The 16,101-nt window shown below is 42.2% G+C and overlaps 1 protein-coding gene and 1 long non-coding RNA gene across 6 annotated transcripts in view; one reads left to right on the forward strand and one right to left on the reverse strand.

Annotated features, from left to right (window-relative positions):
• Positions 1-316: 316 nt before the first annotated feature.
• Positions 317-6,515, reverse strand: LOC149313126 (uncharacterized). The gene is made up of 3 exons (XR_016281455.1): positions 6,402-6,515; positions 4,430-4,501; positions 317-503 (listed from the first exon to the last, which is right to left on the reverse strand). It is a non-coding gene; the product is annotated as an uncharacterized LOC149313126 (long non-coding RNA).
• Positions 6,516-6,793: 278 nt separating this feature from the next.
• TSPAN5 (tetraspanin 5) overlaps positions 6,794-16,101 on the forward strand; it is a 101,856-nt gene continuing 92,548 nt past the window's right edge. For all 5 annotated transcript variants that reach the window (XR_016281353.1, XR_016281354.1, XR_016281352.1 and 2 more), the window contains exon 1: positions 6,794-7,074. Coding sequence is in view for 1 of the 5 variants with exons in the window: in XM_089526094.1 (XP_089382220.1) it covers positions 6,994-7,074 (81 nt within the window). In the remaining 4 variants the exon portion in view is untranslated. The remainder of the gene's footprint in view (positions 7,075-16,101) is intronic.

Here is a 16,101-nt window from a genome sequence, read left to right on the forward strand (position 1 = left end):
TTAGGCACACCAGCATTCTTAACCCACTGCAATTTCCAAAAATATTACAAGAGACACTGCATATTAAAAAGTTAAAAAACAATATACATTTATGGTTTAATGGTGCCCTCTATTTTTTCATTACAAAAGCCACTGTTCTTCTACTATTCACTATTTACCACAGAATCAAAGACAAGAGACAATGCCATTAAACATTCCTGTAGCCTTGCATCAATACCCCTGATTCTTCTGTGAATACAGGCTTTGGTAATCAATGTCCTATTAGGTTCTTCTTTATTGAACCTGCATTTTTGGAGGCCAAAGTTCAAAGATGGGTCATGGTTCTGGCCATGAGGCAATGGCCTTTACATTGTTTAATACGCTTTGCTTCTTTGCCTTTTGTGGTAATCCATTGCTAAAGAGGAGTCGTGTTATAGATCTCAGAGACACTTTTCACAGGCCATCCTTCTCCGTAGGGCACAGTGGTGATATTTTTCTTTCAGCAGCCAGTGATTTTCCTGTTACTGGAAAGAGAAAATACAAAAAGTAGAGTAGGAATGATTTTTTTTTTTAAAAAAGAACATATATATATATATATATATATATATATATATATATATATAAATATGAATGAATCTTTTGACAAAAGTATGACAAAGCATATGACACAACATGTGACATTATTGTACAATATATTTAGCAAAACATTTGACAAAACATATGACAAAAAGGAAACCTGAAAAAGGAAAGGGCTTGTCTCTTTCTTTCTTTAGAAAACTTTAGAGTATTTATACCTTGCTCTTCAACCACAAAGTTTCCGAGAGTGGCTTGCAATTTGTTGGTATGACAGTTCCCTGCCCATCGACTTTGTATCTAAATGAGATATGACATGCAAGGGAAAAGGAATGGAGGGCAGTGGTTGTTGTCACGCAGTGTGTGTGTATGTGGTGGGGTGTAGCGGGGGCCGACTGCCCTGCCACCCCTCCCTCTTGATACCTTGCTTGCTTGCTACCCACCCAGCTGCCCACCGCCTGCCAAGATCAATGCTGGGGGGGCAGTGATGCAGCCTCTGGACAGCCATATGGGAACAGGTTTGGCTGCTCAGGAGCAGCTGTGCCAGACCCCAAATTAAAGGCACCCCCCCACCCTCCCCACAGCTGCAGTTGCTGGTGGTTGGGGCATTGCTGCAGCTCCAGATGGTTGTTTGGGGTCTCACATGGCTGCTGGGCAAGTGAGAAAGGGATGCGACAGGCTTCCCTGCTCACCCAGCAGCCACGCCAGCTCCACCAGGCATATCACTGCATTGAGTGTACCCTACCCAATGGTAAAAGGTCTAAATATTACAATTAAAAAACCTAAATGTTAAATTTGTTCTTTCTGAACTGATCAATTTATCTGAAGTGCTCTGAAGAATTTAAAAGCTGGTTTAATGGACCTTTCAGTGATCTCACTACAGCAGCTGTTGATGGATATAGGGCTGTATTGGGACCTTGAAGGGCCATATGCCAGGGCATATGCACCCATTTAAATTCTTCAAAGTGATTCTGATGAATTGGTTAGTTAATATTTCGGCTAACATGCACTTCTCCCTATAGACTAGAAGGCTCACTGCTCCCTTCCTGGTCTGTAGCACCTGCAATGTGTTTTTCAGTTTGAGCCTGGGGCAGACTAAGATTTATGATCCTGATGATCCCACCGTAGTTTGGCCATTTTGGACAGGAGCTGAAGAGGAACTGTAGTTGCCAAGAAGCAGGCCCTGTTTGCATATCCTACTGCTTGATACGCGGTTTCATAAACAATATTTAGATTTGGATGTGTTTGAGGTGATAATGGCCTGCAGAAACTAGAAGTTATACACATGTAGGAATCATACTGACTGGAGGGGATGCAGAGACCAATAAAACTAAGGAAATGAGTTTGCTGGCCACATCACTTCCCCCCAAATTCCCCTACAAATTTTGAGATTTGTGAGATATTTAGCTCTTTCTCTCAGAGAAAAACGTTGTCTAGTGCTACACCAAACTACAAATCCCAAGATTCCATAGTACTGAGCCATGACAGTTAAAGCTGTCTCAAACTGCATTATTTCTACAGTGCAAATGCAGCCCTTTATACACATGTAAATAAATCACATAACACAAAAATGCCATAAGCCTTCAGTTATTCCAGAGGAAAACTGGATTTTCCAGAAGAAGCCAAAGAAAATAATTTGCAACCCTGGAGCTCTCGCCCCTCCATGAAGTGGTTTGCGAGACTGTAACAAGTATAAACGTTTAATAAAGTATTATCATATAATTATGTGTGCTACTAGAATCATGTCCTTCCTACATCTGGTCACTGCAGTCATGCACAACTTGAAGTAGAACTAATCTTGAATTAGTAGTTTATAGACTGCAGCCTTTGTTTACCCCAGTTAGATCTCTTAAGAAGACTAATCTTGTGAGCACGCACATACCATAACATAGCTATCATGTTGTGTTCTTTTCCAGCCGTTTGCAGAGGTCTTCATGGGCAATTTCAACTGTCTGTTCAGGGAAACTACCACCAGATGTTTTCATGCTGTATTTCACATCTGTTTTATAATGGGAAAAAATGTTCTGGGATTTGCTCATGCTGTCTCTTGTAGAGAAAAGAGAGGACCTGGTGCTCAGGAAAAGAGATCCTTTCAAAAGAGAAAGACTGCAAATTGTTCTGCACAGACACCTTGCACATTTTGTACGGTTGGAACCACAAGTCAATTAGGTCATTGAATTTTATTAATGCCAGCACACTCCCTTTGCTAGTTTATCACAACAGCATTGCTCAGTGTTTTCCTTGTGACCTAAAGTTCATGTTCAAATCTGACTCCAGATTTTTTCTGGGGCACCATGATGATCATTGTGCACCTAGTGATGGTCTCCAAAGAAGATGGCTCTGACTCCTACAACTGTTGCTGCTTTAGGAGCTGGAGTTTTCTGCCGCAGTGCCCACCAAGGGGCAACTACAGCTAATCCTCTTCCTTTTTATTACTGTTGCCATTGCCATTAGCCCAGAGAGAGAGAGAGTGAGAGAGAGAGAGAGATCCACCAGCTGCAATTGATTCTTTTCTTTTGCGGAGCTTTTTGTGTGCATGTTAGAGCAAGTGTAGGAAGCTAAACGAAATGGTGACAGCCAGGTGTAATTTCAGGACCATAGGCTATAAGTGCCCTCTGCTGCTGGAATGAATCTTGCCAGGTTCCTAGCCAGGTCAGGCTACAATTTGGGCCTTGATTTGTAGTGAAACACACACCTATGGCATCACATGGTATGAGGAAGAAACATATGTATGCCCATAGATTTTAGTTATTGCTTCAGCTGGTTTCTGTCAGACATAGGGATTCTAGATCTCAGGGCCCTGACCCCTTCCCTGGTCTTCAGGGTGTGCGTATGGGAGGATCTCAGTGCGAGAACCTTGAAAATTACACACATCTCTGTTTCTTGTTGCTTTGTGTTACTGAATGTAAGCAACAGTTATCTTCGTCGAACAATCTAACAAATCTTTCTTGAACTGACATAACCTTATTGTCTCTGTGGCTCTGCTACCAATTCATGTCATTTCCTTTTACTACTGGCCTCTTTATATGAGATTGTAAGACCTCATAGAAGGCAGGAACTGTGTCACTTCTGGGTACACTGTTCTGAACAAAATGTTAAATAGTACAGATGGTTCCAGCAGTAGATCAAAGAGAACAAAGTAGAGACTCCTAGTTAAAACAGGTTGTAGTCACGCAAAGAACAGAATCTTTGCTGCGCAGTAACTAGGCAAAGATTTATTTTTCTCATGTAAGCTTTAGACAGTTTGTTCTTCTTTCATCTGATGTAAGAGGCAAGGCCAGATGGGCGGCACTGGTACAATGTGCGATCAGCAAAGAAATTGATTCTGCCTTTATTGTACAACACATTTAATTATTTATTTATATTTTTATCCTGCTTTTCTCCTTGGACAGGATTCAAAGCAGCTTACTGACTTGAATGAGAAAGTCTAGAAGTACACCATGTAACTAAATACAGTAGTTACATGACAAAATGAAGTGAGATAATAGCCGAGGACAAAACAATTAATTTGCAGTTTTAATTCAATGTTGGTATTTGCTCAAGTATATTTTCTGCAACTTACTTCTGAGTAAATGTGCTTAGGATTGCAGGGCTGGCTATGTCTTAAAAGCAATTCATTCAGGGCTGTTTTAGACATATTGGGATAGCATATGGAGTCTGCTTTAAATAGGTACGTACATAAATATGAAGACTTATCATAGACAGTCATTAATACTATTATTATTATACTTGCTTATATCCTGCTTTTGCCCTAGCCCTGGGTCTCAAGGCAACTTACAGAATTTAGAACAGATACAAATAAAAGTTCACATTCATAAAGCATACATTAGTTAAAATATAAGCAGTAAACAGAATTAAAAGCAAGTTAAAACCATACCTAACAAATGCAGACAACGTAGCACATTATTAAAAGCTCTTTCCCTATGAATAATCAGTTCCCAAAGGTTGGCTAAAACAAAAACAAAAAATTATAATATTATTATATTTATTTATATGTCGCTTTTCCTCCAAAATTGGGACACAATGCATCTTACCAATTAAAATAGTACAATTAAAAACATACAAAAGGGCACATTAAAACAGAATTGAACTAGCACAGGCTTTGCCTGCCACCAGAAGGATAACAGGGATGTCACGGTCCAATGTTTCTAGGAAGGGAGTTCACCAAAGCTCTCTGGTTGGTTTGCACTTTGTTAAATATACAGAACACACTGCTATGAAACAACGACTGAGGCAGAACATAAAAGCAAGATGAAATCTGTATCAGAAAAATCAAAATGTCTGGTCCATAAAATCAAACTACAGTACAACTGAGAGCGGGATAAAAGGGCAAAGCACTAAAAGAGTTCTTAAAACATCTGGGAGAATAAAAAGATCTTCACCAGGAAGGTCAAGTCCACAATGTAGGAGTCAAGTGCATCCTTCTCAAGAGAGCATCCTGCAAAAGTACAGTTGGACCACAAATTCTTTATCTGTGGGTTTAAACCTCTGCAGCTTCCAATATATATATATACATATACAGTTGGCCCTTCTTATACACAGATTCAAGCATCCAGTTTGAAAATGTTCCAAAAAAGTATAAATTTCAAATATCAAACCTCGATTTTCCATTTTTTAAAATAAGGGATGCCATTTTGCTCTGCCATTATATTTAATGGGACTTGAGCATCCACTGTTTTTGTTATACGTGGGAGATCTTGGAACCAAGCCCCAGAGTATAACAAGGGTCCACTGTTTGTATATATATATATATGGGTGTGCGTGTGTGTACATATATTCCAAAAAAGCAAACATTGATTTTGCCACTTTATATGTGGGGCACCATTTTACTATGCCATTGTATTTAAGAGGATTTCAGCATGCATGGATTTTGGTATCCCTCAGCGGATACCAAGGGCTAAGTGTAGCACCACCAAAGATCTTTAATTTACAACATGGTAGGCATAGCCCCAAAATGTATTCCCGTCTACATTGTTTTCATGGAGTTAATGACCCTGGAGACCAGGGTTCGAATCCTGGTTCGGCCATGAAGACCCACTCGCAAAGTCACACTCTCTCAGCCTCAGAGGATGGCAATGGCAAACCGCCTCTGAAGAAAGCCCCATGTTTAGTTTTGCCTTTTAGGATCGTTGTAAATCAGAAACACGAATTGGAAGCAAACAACAACAACAACAACAACAACAAACACGCAGCCTAAAATGTATTTAATAATAATAATAAAAAAATTATTTGTATTTTCCCTGTACATTGTTTCATGGGGTTAAAGTGAAAATGTGGTAAGATGCCCTGTTTGTGAAGAAGATATATATATATATATATATATATATATATAGCAATTTTTAAATTAAAAAATAAATTTAAAATGTATTTTTTAAAAAAATAAAAAAATAAATTTTATCTTTTAAAAAAAGATTAAAAGGTCTTTTAAAGGATTAAAATTTATTTTTGTGAACTTATTTTTTTTAAATCATTTTAATTTTTTTTAAAAAATAAATTTAAAATGTATTTTTTTAAAAATTAAAAAACTTCAATTAAAATTCATTTTTCTAAATAAAATGTATTGATAAACTTAAAAATTAAATTAAATTTTATTTTTCAAACGAAATTTATTTTTGAAAAAAATTAAAATTTATTAAAATGTTAAAATTAAAATGATTTTTTAAAAAATCTATTTTTTAAAAAATTCAAATTTATTTTCTTTAAAAACTAATTTATAAAAATATAAAAATTATTTTTTAAAAATAATAAAATTTATTTTTTTAAACAAAAGTTAGAATTGATTTGTTTTTTGGGGAAAATATGAATAATAATAATAATAATAATAAGCAACTTCTCCCAGTGGGCCATACCATCTCTTTACCCTTTTAAAGGGGACGCGGGTTAAACCCACTGTTGCCAAAATGTCTCATTGCTGTCGCCTCACCGCCTCCCCCTATTTACAGCGTCACTTGGTACGGTCCAAATCTCCCAATCACAACACTGTTAGAACAGAGAAAGCCACCTTCGCTCTGAGGCTGCGAGGGGCCAACTGAAGAAGAAACCCACACGCTCCCTCCCTCCCTCGACCACGCTAGGGTTCCGCTACACCTGATTGGACGGCGCGCCCTTCCATCAAACCCCTCTCAGCCAATCTATGCGTCCCGCTCCTCTCCCTCCAATGGCTTTTCTTGGCGGTGCGTTGGCTCCTCCCCTTTTTCGGTGGAGGCCCCGCCCACCCTCGGTGTCAAAGGGGGGCTCCTCTTGAGGCAATCAGAACGCCTCTGTCTCCCTTCAGGGAAGGAGGCGGCGGAGGGGGAGCGGGGTCCGTGGCCGGCTCGGAGGCAACGGAGCCCTCACCCAGCCCTCGAGCTCGCTCCTTCGGTCGCCGTCGCTGTTCTTCCCGCTCCTTCTTTCCCCGAAGCCGTGGCTGCGAGCGGCGAAGCGTCTTCATGAACCCCGAGGATGTCCGGGAAGCACTACAAGGGCCCTGAAGTCAGTTGTTGCATCAAGTATTTCATCTTCGGCTTCAACGTCATCTTCTGGGTGAGTCTGGAGCCTGGTTAAGGATAACGATAGCAGTTAAACTGCAGTGGCAGGGATAAGGTCAGTAAGGATCCTGCGGTTCCTAATGTTAATGATGATGGCACTAATAAGGCTAACAAATGTTAGGTAGCAGCAGTGCAGTTACTAACGCCGTTACTAACGGGACGACAGTGCAGTTACTAATCTAATCAATAATAGTGCCATTACTAATGTAATTAGTGTTGCTAATGTATTGATGCTGCTAATGTAATTAATAATATTGCAGTTACTAATGATGTAATTACTAATGTAATAATAGGGCAGTTACTAACGTGATAACAGTAGCTGCTAATGTAACTAATTGTAGTGCAGTTACTAACATAATGCAGTTATTAACATAATTACTAATGTACTTAATAATAGTGCAATTACTAACATAATACCAATGCGGTTACTAATACAATTAATAATAGTGTAGTTACTAACATAATAATGCAGTTACTAATAATGCAGTTGCTAATATAATTAATAACATTGCAGTTCATAGTAACATTGACTATCATTATCATGCTCTCTCTCTCTCTTTCAGTCATTGGTTGGCAAAGAAAATAAACGCCAGGCCTATTGGCATGCAAGGGGTTAAATAGTAAATAATCTCTGTCGGGGGTTGTGTTGTGTGTCTTTGTGTGCTTTTGTGTCCCAGGAGTTCAGCACTCTCTCTCATACACACACACATATATACACATATATTCATATATTATATGTGTGTGTATGTATACATACATTACACATACACACATATCTATACACATATGAACACACATATACATATGTTTGTGTATGTGTATACGTGTATAAATATACACACATATATACATATGCACATGCATATTATATACAGTCCATATACATGTGTGTGTGTATATATAAATAATGGACATGCACACACATACACATGTGCATGTGTATGCATATGTGTTTGTGTGGGTGTGTATTTATATATATGTCTGCATATATATGTAATACACATACACACACCTATACATACATGTTTAAATGTGTGTGTATAATACATACACCCCCTCTGTTTCCCTTGGGGATAGTTAAGCTTTCAGTGTTGCCTCTCTTTTTAAAGAACCCAAACACAACAATGGGTTTTGGGTCCTCTCTTGTAAACCCCGGTAGGTCTGCTGGGTCAGGTGTGTGTGACCCACCCGCAGCTGCCTCTATTGTTGTGATGCAGCTGATAAGGTTTTCCAGGCCCAGTTGGGGGAGTCCTCAGAAGCCCAGGGAGCTGGAGAGGGAGAGAGGGCTTGTTACACAATGACTTCTATGCATGAAGTGGGTATGTTATGGTGGATTGTTCCTAATGCAGCAGAAACTAGGGGGGGGGAGAGGGCTGTAGTTCGCTACTGCAACCCCCCCAACACAAACGCGCTCTAGGATTTGTTGGGATTAGGATAAACATTTGCTTAAAACCGTCTCTGTACGCTGGTCTCTCATCCCTGACCTTTTAAAGTGTTTGGATGTCAGTAATATGGTACTTGGAACTGCTTGAGTATTACATCACTGTGTGATTATTACATCCCAATGCCGTTTCCATTGCCTGTTTAGATTGGCTTTGAAGGCATTTCTCTTCCCCCTTACAAGCACTTTTCCACACACGATCTTGTGTTTTGATGCATTGCTACCTAGACTGTAGCAGCCTCACAGGCTGGTGTTCGTTATTGTTGTGGTTTCCAACTTATGGTAGCCCAAAGGCGAACCTATCATGGGGTTTTCCTGGCAGGCTTTGTTCAGAAGACGTTTGTCATTGCCTTTCCCTGAGGCTGAGAGCATGTGACTTGCCCACAGTCACCCAGTGGGCTTCATAGCTGGGCTGGGAATCAAACCCTGGTCTCCAGAGTTGTAGTCCAACACTTGAACCACTACAGCTGGTGTAGAGCTGTTTTAAATGAATAAATGTTAATGGCCCTTGAGGAAGGATGGAGTGGGCTGTTCAGGTGAATGTAAGTGTATTGACTGGTATTGAGTTTACTGGCAGCAGCTGAGTGAGTAGCCTTTGATATGAACCATAGGATAAGTGGGTCAATAGGAGAATCTCTAAGAACTGTTTCTGATTGCTGGTGCTATTTGTGAGCAGCATTACGTAAAGGATATTGCTTCCCTGTTAACAGAAGCATGGATGCAAATGTGCCCACAAACCCAGCTGCATCTGTGCTGAAAGATAGTGAAAAGAAGGCCTGGTTGGCGTCTCCAGTTGGTTTATGGGGAGATGTGTTAAAACTCTTTCTGAGCTGTTGTCCCAGATGGAAAGGAAAAGGAAGTGTCGTCCATTTGCAGCCACCTTGTTGCTAGGATTGAGCTTTGAGTAAATCCGGCGCTGTGGTCAAAAGTAAATGGAGATGTGGCCGAAAGCCTGGAAAAGGAGCAAGGTGTTAATGCTCTTTAGAGAACCCACTAACAGAGGAGAAAGATCCATGTATATGACAAAAAATGAGCTCTAGTCCATAAAAGCTGTTTCCACAATAAACATGTATGTTCCTTAGCATTTCTGGTTCTTGATTGTATCTGGTTGTTAACATTGTTGTCTTCCTGTCTTAGGAAAGAAAGATGAAAACCAGAATAAGCAGTTTTTGTTCAAGCCTCTCCTAGAAAACTGAAAATGCAGACTGAGATAAAAGATGGCAGAGTGTGTTTGTGTGGAGCATCTGGGGTAGGTGTAGTGCAAGGAAGTGTATAGTCTTGTGAAAATCATAGGCGGGATACAGACGGGCAGGGGAAGACGTCTTGGAGGTGTATTCTGCTGAATACGGAGCCTCCAGACCGCCCGCCCCGGGGGCGTGGCTCAGGAGATGGGGCTTCCACATGGGGGGCAGTGAAGACGCCTCACCTGGGGCCGTTTCTGACCCGCAGTTTCCAAACCGCCACCTCGGAGGACGCTGCAAGGAGAGAGGCAGCTTCCTCACGGGCGGCCAAAAACGGGGCTTTTTTTTTTCCTTTGCCGGCTGGCGGATGCGCAGCTGCGCAGCTGCAGCGCTAAGCAGCGGCGGCAGAAAGCCTATGGGCACATTTAAAGTGCCCAAGCCCCTTTAAAACTTTTTTCCCTGCTCTGCCCAAGAACAATGGTGGTCTCCTGCCAGCTGGTGATCAGCTGGTGTTGGCATCCTTGTCCGCTTGCCCTTTGCCAGTGTCACCAGCATCATGGATGCCTCCTCTCCTTTGGTCCCCGCGCTCCTGCTGAATCTGCAATGCACAGCCACAGCTGTCGCCGCTGCCACCGCTGTCCCCCTGCCATCCCCCATCACCTCCCTTGTACATATGTAAATATTTACAGTTTTAGCGGTTTTTATTGTTAGGTGAAAATAGCACAGGAATGTGTGTAGGGGCTCACTTTAAAGTCCAAACTTTCCAAGCAGCGCATGCGTACATGTTGCTCTAGGGTTAGGGTTAGGGTTAGGGTTACGAGTCTTAAAATGCACTGCAGCTGTGCTGCAGCTTCCACACCTGCATGGCAGCTGACGCTGCAATTAAAGCCTGACTGCAAACTGCGCATGTTCCAGGACCCCGACTCATTATGCGACGCAGCTGACTCGGAGCTTTTAAATGGGCAACTTAAATTAGCGGCGTAGCAATTCTGATGTACCGGTGCAGCAGCTTACAGACGGAGCTGCGCAGCTGCGCATCAAACGGAAAAGAAGCGGAGAAAAGCAGCACCTATTAATGCCGCCTCTTCCCGCTTGGGGCGTGCGGGGGGCGTGTTCATGGCGGCATTCAGGTAAGGGCCGTCTGAAGGCTCTACCTTCATGACGTCATGAATACACCCCTTTTTGCCCGTCTGTATCCCGCCATAGTTAGGTTTTGTAAAAATGAACATACATGCAAATAGGTATTTTTAGATGCTTCTCCCACCAGCCTGGAGGAATGTTAGCTGTGTTATCAACATTACTTTGCAGTTAATTAGTATTACAGTATATTTCTGACATAAAAAATAATAGAAAAAAGTTCAGTGGCAACCTTATTGTTTTGTGAGTATCCCTGGTGCTATGAATCTGATGCAGTATTAGTTTTAGAATATGTGTGTATTCTCCAGCTGGCAAATAGAATACACCATGGAATGCCCTGTTACAATGTGATGTGTTTAAAAACTTCATTTTAGTTTTGACCTTTGGCATAACTTCAGTAGCCTATTGGTTGTAACCTTTTAAGTGTGTGCATGCATTTGTTCTGAAGGGCAGTTGTGTACTTCAGTAGACCTCCAAGACAATTTGTGTCAAGCCCAATACCATAGGGCTTGAATTTTCAACCCAGTTATCCCAGGAAATAAGGTTCTAGTATTCCAAACATCTTACTGAGAGGTTAGAGTGTGTTAATGGCTGTTGGAGTGACTTGCAGAGATAATTTATATGGATCTGGAGTGAATGGCCTGGTGTTGGTATTATCTAAAGCTTTTATCTCAGAGTTCTGAATCCTGATCTAACTCCTATCTCCTTTTTAACTTTCAATTTAGCTGTAGACCTAGAGTTGTAGTATGCTCTCATACTGAATGCTTTCTATACGAGGTTGAATCTTTCCATTGTTGGCAGAAGAAATTTTCTACCTTCCAGATTCTTATACTTGGCTAATGCATTGAATGAGCATGGACTACATATCATCCAGCACTACTAAGAGCTTAAGCTGCTATAATGTTATTTACAGGCTGGAGTAGCATTTCTCTGTTGGCTTACCTGCTGTGATGTCATAGAAGCAGAGTAGCTTTAAGGATAGGCAGCTGAGTGCATTGCAGATTTTTAAAATGTAAGTCTTGAATTAATGAACTCATTGTTAAACCAGCAAAATAGTTGCCAGAACACAGCACGCTGCTTAAGTGCACTTTATTGCCTGATTGAGTTTGGAACTGTTTGATGGAAAGCCAGTTAGCTAAAACATTTTTTTACTGGTGTGTGTGTGTATGTGGGAAATAGAATTCAGGTAGGAAAACATGCTTAAAACATGAAGTAACTTCTGGCTGTTTAGGGATACATCTGCTTCTTATGCAATGAATATTCACATAATACTGTTTCATGAAATGGTTTGGCATGTAACAGGGAGTCTGGATGACACATTAGGGCTGGTAATTTTGAGTTACCTTTTTTTGGCCAACAAAAAAATCGGTAATTCATGGAGCTGATGCTAAAACTTCTCTGATGCTAGATGTAAGTCATCATGGATGGTCCCATGGCTAAAAGTGCCAACTATTTGCATGCATGTTACATTGAGTGACTGGACTGTGTAGCACTTAAGAGTACTGCAGTAGGATTATATGAGACTAGGGTTGCCATAAGTCAGGACCTCCAAACTGGGACAAATGTAGGACAAATGTAGAACAAAATTTCAAATGGAGGACACATTTTGAAAAAATGAAGGACGCTCAAAAAGTTGATGGTTTTTTAAAATTTTTTTTCATATAAATGCATGTTTCTTAGGCATGATAAAAATGGAGGACATTTGGCATTATTCCTAGACAGATGGCAGAAATGTGCTTCCCTTTCTGGCCAAAAACCAGAAGAGGAGGAAGAGTGGAAGAAGCAGAGGAGGAGGAAGCGGAGAAGAAGAAAAGGAGGAACAAGAGGAGGAGGAGGAGGGGTAAAGGAGGAGGAGGAAGAAGAGGAAGTAGAGGAAGAAAAAGGGGAGGAAGAGGGGAAGGATGAGGTGGAGAAGAAGAGGAGGAGGAGGAAGAAGAGGAAAAAGAGGAGGAAGAAGAGGAGGAGGAGAGGAGACAGAAGAAGAGGAGGAGGAGAAAGAAGAAGAAAGGCTCTTTCTCCTGCCTTGAAGCCTCCCTTGCAGGCGGAGGAAGCTTCAAGGCAGGGGGAAAAGGGTCTCCCCTCGGGGAGAGACCCTTCCTCCCCGCCTTCAAGCCTCCCTGGCCGGCGGAGGAAGCTTCAAGGCAGGGGGGAAAGGGTCTCCCCTCGGGGAGAGACCCTTCCTCCCCGCCTTCAAGCCTCCCTGGCTGGCGGAGGAAGCTTCAAGGCAGGGGGAAAAGGGTCTCCCCTCGGGGAGAGACCCTTCCTCCCCGCCTTCAAGCCTCCCTGGCCGGCGGAGGAAGCTTCAAGGGAGGGGGAAAAGGGTCTCCCCTCGGGGAGAGACCCTTCCACCCCGCCTTGAAGCCTCCCTGGCCGGCGGAGGAAGCTTCAAGGGAGGGGGAAAAGGGTCTCCCCTCGGGGAGAGACCCTTCCTCCCTGCCTTGAAGCCTCCCTTGCAGGCGGAGGAAGCTTCAAGGGAGGGAGAAAAGGGTCTCCCCGAGGCGAGACCCTTCGTCCCTGCCTTGAAGCCTCCGTGGCCGGCGGGGGAAAGCGGCAAGGGAGGGGAAAAGGGCCTTGCCGAGGCGAGACCCTTTCCCCTGGCCCTCCCAGGCCGCCTCCCTGGCTGGCGGAGGAGGCCAAGCAGGGAACGAGCCTTGCTGAGGCAAGACTCTTTTCCCTGCCTGGCGTCGGTGGAGGGGTGGGGTGGGGGTCCCGGGGGCGGGGCCAAACCGGGGCGGGACCGTGTGGCCACGCCCCAAACCGGGAAAGTCCCGCCCCCAGGCGGGATATGGCAACCCTATATGAGACCCAAGTTTAACTGTAAAGCTTGTTTGGTGACCTTAGACTGTTCACTTTTTTTCAGCTTACCTTACATCATAGGATGGTTGTGATGATAAAATGGGTGGGAAGGGATTATGCACATACCTAGAGCTCCTTGGAGGACAGGTGAGATACATCCCACTGAAAAGACAGATCGCAGGATAGGATGACCTTTACTGTCTGTAGGCATTGTGAGAGATGGGTGCCTTAGGCAGTAGGTTTTATGTGTCTTAAAGGAGCAGAAAATTGTTATTTCCTTGGTTGTTTTTTGCTGTGAGGAATGGTTCTCATAGTCTTCTCTGTTTCCTGTGTTAAAATAGTTTATCTGGCTTTGGATTCTAACTATGCACTCTGATTTGGGTGGCTCAGTTTTTCTGGTCTGTCTCAGGTGACAAAGTTAGATGACTCTGTTTCTGTACTGTATGGCAGCTTTAAGGCTACAATCTTATATCCGCTTTCTAGGGAGTAAGACCCTTGAGCTCAGTAGGACATTTCTGAATAGTATGGATTGTGTTACGTAGGTTGTGTTCCTTGAAACAACCTGCCCCCCCCCCCCCCCCGGAGGGAACCCTAAAAGCATAATGCCTTTCTTCAGTTTTCTGCCAACTTGTCTTGTGCCCTTTAAAAAATCTTTGTTCTGTGGTTTACTTCTGTTGTGCTTTCACTGGTTTATTTTAGCCTGATCAGCTCCAATTTCTATTCAAGATTTGTCACACAAACCAGGGACTATTCTGATGTAAAATGATACATTTATCTACTTCTGAGATATTCTGGGATGGAGATCTGAAAGTAGCTCAAGTCACACTCTGTGTCTTAATTTTTGCTGAGAGCATGTGGCTAGGCTTATTTTTGTGATAATCAAAATATGGGAGGTTTAAATGTCTTCTAGCTTAGAAGGAATGAGAGAAAAAGTGGGCTAAAGCTGGTTATGTAAGTGTTCGCTGTGAGAAAAGCAGAGAGGAAAGTGTGTCCCTGCCCACCCCTGGCTGATAGTTTACTGGACTGCAGATTATTTATAGAGTTTTGTGAAAGGTAACAGTCGTACAGCCTTTTTGGGGGGTGGCTTTCCCCCCACAAACTAAAATACAGCTAGGGGACATCTGGACTGCCACTCTTCTAAACTAGTCTAGGATTTATGTTATTTATTTCTGTGGAGTCTGCATGGGTAAATACTTAAAGAAATAAGTGTGTGTGTGTAACAGTACTCTATAAATAGCAGTAAATCATAATTCTAATGTTCTGCTTTTTAAAAAACAACAACAACCTGAATAAATTATTAGTCACTGCTTTGGAAATACACTTTAGGGTTAACAGCCACTTCCTTTTGAAGTATCCAAAGAGGGATACATGGCTGAAGACACCTATTTACACCTGTATCTATGAATGGGATATTGTGGCTGTACAGTGATATGAAATTTCTTTCCTTATTTATTGGATTCTATCTGTCTATCTTGTCACAATGGGACCTACAGTAGCTTATGGTAAAACCTAGTAAAACATAAAACTAAAATATGAAACAGAACCAAAGATAAAAACAGAATGAAACTAAAGGCATAATTTAAGGAAATACAAATCCATTAAAATATTAATAACACATCTTTAAGGAAACTACTACACTGGTAACAAATCCATTTCTCAGCCAGCTGGCCAGCTGCCAAAAAGCCTGCCTGACTTAGAATGATAGAGCTGTAAATGGGCTCGTGGCCCATTGAGTCATGCAGTTCAGTGATCAGTGCAGGATCTTCAGCTAAAGCAGCCCCAGCAAGTAGCTTTCGAGCCTCTTTTTGGAGATGTCCAGAGAATGGGGCCTCACCATCTCTCTGGGCAATTGGTTCCGTTGCTGAAACACTCTTCCTGTCAAAAGTTCCTTGTAATGTTCAATTTAAATTTGTTCTCCTGTATCTTCAAACCATTAGATCTGGTCCTATCATTTGGAGCAACAGAGAACAGGCATGCCCTCTCCTCACTGTGACAACCCCTGAGGTATTTGAAGCATGGAATCATGTCACTACTCAGTCTTCTCTTCTCCAGGCTGAACAAACTCGGCTCCTTCAACCTTTCCGCATGGGGTTTGTGCTCCATACCTCTTATCATCTTTGTTGTCCTTCTAGGAATCTACTCCATCTTGTCTATATCCTCCTTAAAGTGGATATAGAACTGAGTGAGGGCTCCAGCTGAGGCCTAACCAGCACAGAATATAGTGGGATGGTTACTTCCATCAACTTGGAAATTATGCTTTTTCTAAAGCAGGCTAAAATAGTGTTTGTCATCTTTCCTGTAGCATCACAATGCTGGCTCCTATTTACTTTATGGTCAACAATAATCTCATGTTCCTTTTCGCATGTAGTAGTGCTGAGCACTTTATCCCCTGTCCTATTCCAGTACATTTGGTTTTTATGGCCTAAATGTAGAATTTTGCATTTGTATGCATTGACTGTGTTGCTTC

This window comes from Sceloporus occidentalis, unplaced genomic scaffold (genome assembly GCF_023333645.1).
Source record: "Sceloporus occidentalis isolate IW3139 unplaced genomic scaffold, rSceOcc1.0.p SCAF_5, whole genome shotgun sequence".
Lineage (NCBI taxonomy): Eukaryota > Metazoa > Chordata > Lepidosauria > Squamata > Phrynosomatidae > Sceloporus > Sceloporus occidentalis.